This window comes from Nematolebias whitei, chromosome 2 (genome assembly GCF_014905685.2).
Source record: "Nematolebias whitei isolate Nwh7 chromosome 2, NemWhi1, whole genome shotgun sequence".
In the NCBI taxonomy this organism is placed as follows: Eukaryota; Metazoa; Chordata; class Actinopteri; order Cyprinodontiformes; family Rivulidae; genus Nematolebias; species Nematolebias whitei.
In genome coordinates this window covers 34,522,591-34,524,924 of record NC_056499.1, presented here as the reverse complement: position 1 = coordinate 34,524,924, position 2,334 = coordinate 34,522,591, and the positions used below count along the sequence as shown (strand labels likewise).

Genomic DNA, 2,334 nt, shown 5'->3' with positions numbered 1-2,334 from the left:
TTCACCTGGTAAAATAAAGGTCAGATAAAAATACCTGCAACCTCATCTTGACACAGTCCGAAGTAGTGTCATACCAGGTACATAAAGCATGGTTAGGAGGCAAGAAAGTGTCCCATATGGTGAGTACTGAGACAATGTACTAATGACTGCATTCTGAAGGAGGGCATATGTCATCTTATGTGAAAAGGGACTTTGGGGTTGGTTACAAGAAAAGCATCAACAGAACACGTTCAGAACACTTTGGTTTAATATAAATTGGGTTTTATTTTTATATTTTTTTCATAATTTTTTTCCGTTTCTAATTTCTAATGCTGTGATCTACAGACTGAGGTTTTGAACAAGGTGAACACTCAGCAAAAGTAAAGCTTCTCTCATTAACAAAGTACTTAAATCAGAGTTGAAACATTTAGTTTAACTGTATTTGGTGAATTATGCTGTTTGACATAAAATATCAATGGTATTTTCTTAGATTTGCAATACTTTATGGATTTATCTCCTTAGATGATGGAAGTGCAGCAGATTTTAAATATTATCAGAGCACTCTGAGGACAATCTGGGACAAACACTGAGGTCTCTGACAGTTTGCTTTGTTGTCAGACCTGGGCAGTTTTCCATTAGAGAGGCAGTGGCTTTAGGAAGCCTCATCAGAAATGTATATATGGAACCAATTCTGCCAAAACCTTTCATCTGACGTTTCACTTTCCATCTGTTATCTTCCACTGTGTACTCAGTGGTGACGTGTCTGCTGAGGGTGAACACAGAGTCCCCTCTGACCACAGCGGTGAACAGAGAGCCCTTGCTGTTCCCATACTGACCAGGCACGGCTGTCCATTGACCTAAAGTAAGATTGTAGCAGTCCATCACGCACAGTAAGAAGTCATCGCAAGGTCCGTTACGCATCACGTACAGATTGTCCCTATAAGCCACCATGTAAAGACCGTAACTATGTTGACGAATGAGCGTAGTGACCAGAATCCATCGATCTTCTTCAGTCACATACTCATGGATATCCGTGGCCCCCTCTCCTCTCCAGAGACAGATAAAAATCCTATTCATGGCTATAGTAGACACTACAGAGGCGGTCGGGCAGGGTAGGGGAGAGATAAAACCCCAACTCCCCTTGGACACTCTGAAGTGCTCCACAGATGAGAGGACTTTCATGTTGCTCTTCCCTCCCAGAGCGTACAGGCAGCCCTCCAGACCTATCAGTGTGAAGTCATATCGCAGCTGCTGAGGACCGCAGATAGTGGACCAAGAGTTATCATTTGAGTTGTAACAGAATCCACCCTCCACCACCCTCTTGCTCACATCGTGCACTCCTCCGATGATGTACAGCTTGTTGTCGAGGACGGCCACACCTGCCATGGTGGTGCTTGTGCAGGGAGGTAGATGTGTGAAGACCCTCCACTCATTTTGTTCCTCGTCCAGGAAGCAGACGGTTCTCTGGATGTCGTGCAGCAGCTCAGAGGATGGAGAGTGACTGCACACTGCCATGTAGCTGCTGGGGCGAAGCGACTCAACATATTCTACCAGTTTTCTGGGCAAGGTGTGCACATCCTCCTTCAGTTCAGCGTACATGTCTCTGATGAACAAGGCTGAGTGGTGGGACAGCTCCCACACTCCGTAGGTGGCAGCTGTGTGGTACATGAGCACACAGTTTTCAGAACTGATAATACTGATCAAGTGTTTGGTGAGAAGTGGAACCTGGAGGAAAGCTGTGCACTCGATGGCTTCCACAATCTGATCACTGTCAAGCATGGGTCGCTCCCCATGTAGCACCTGTAGCAGAACCAGAAACCCAAGAGCTCCAACCGACTGCAGCTGGATCTCCTCCTGTCTGCACTCCCTCATACCAGACTGGAACAGTGCTCTGAAGTACTCACAGTTCTCAGTAACAGTACTTTTATCAATTTCAAAAACGCTACCGTTGATGTTGACCCTCAGCTTGTCTGACGTTTCACAGCGTCCTGACTGGGAACAGCTGCTGAACTCCATCACCTCCATGCTGCAGTCCTTCATCCCGTCTCCAACCAGACTGCAAAGTTAGTCCGAGAGAAGATTGATCCGCAGCAAACCACAGCACATGACCTGCACCTTGCAGTGAGAGTATTCAATCTTAAAGCAGTCTAACTGGGTATTCATTGTGTTTTCACAGCTCTGAGAACAACCTCTATACATAGCAGCTGCAGCCAACGTGCGACCCAGTCCAAGTGCATTGTGATGACACACAGCCAGTGCAGAAAGCTGAGCTGAATGATGGCACGGAGGCTGTAAACGTGTGGATAATTCCCTCTGTGTTTGTGACTGACAGTTATGGAACAGCTGAAGGCCTGA

At 46.4% G+C, this 2,334-nt stretch overlaps 1 protein-coding gene across 1 annotated transcript; it reads right to left on the bottom strand.

The window, feature by feature from the left end:
* Positions 1–522: 522 nt before the first annotated feature.
* kbtbd13a (kelch repeat and BTB domain containing 13a) lies at positions 523–2,019 on the bottom strand. The gene has a single exon (XM_037697645.1). The coding sequence runs from the start codon at positions 2,017–2,019 to the stop codon at positions 523–525; it is 1,497 nt and encodes a 498-aa protein (XP_037553573.1).
* Between the last annotated feature and the right edge of the window lie 315 nt (positions 2,020–2,334).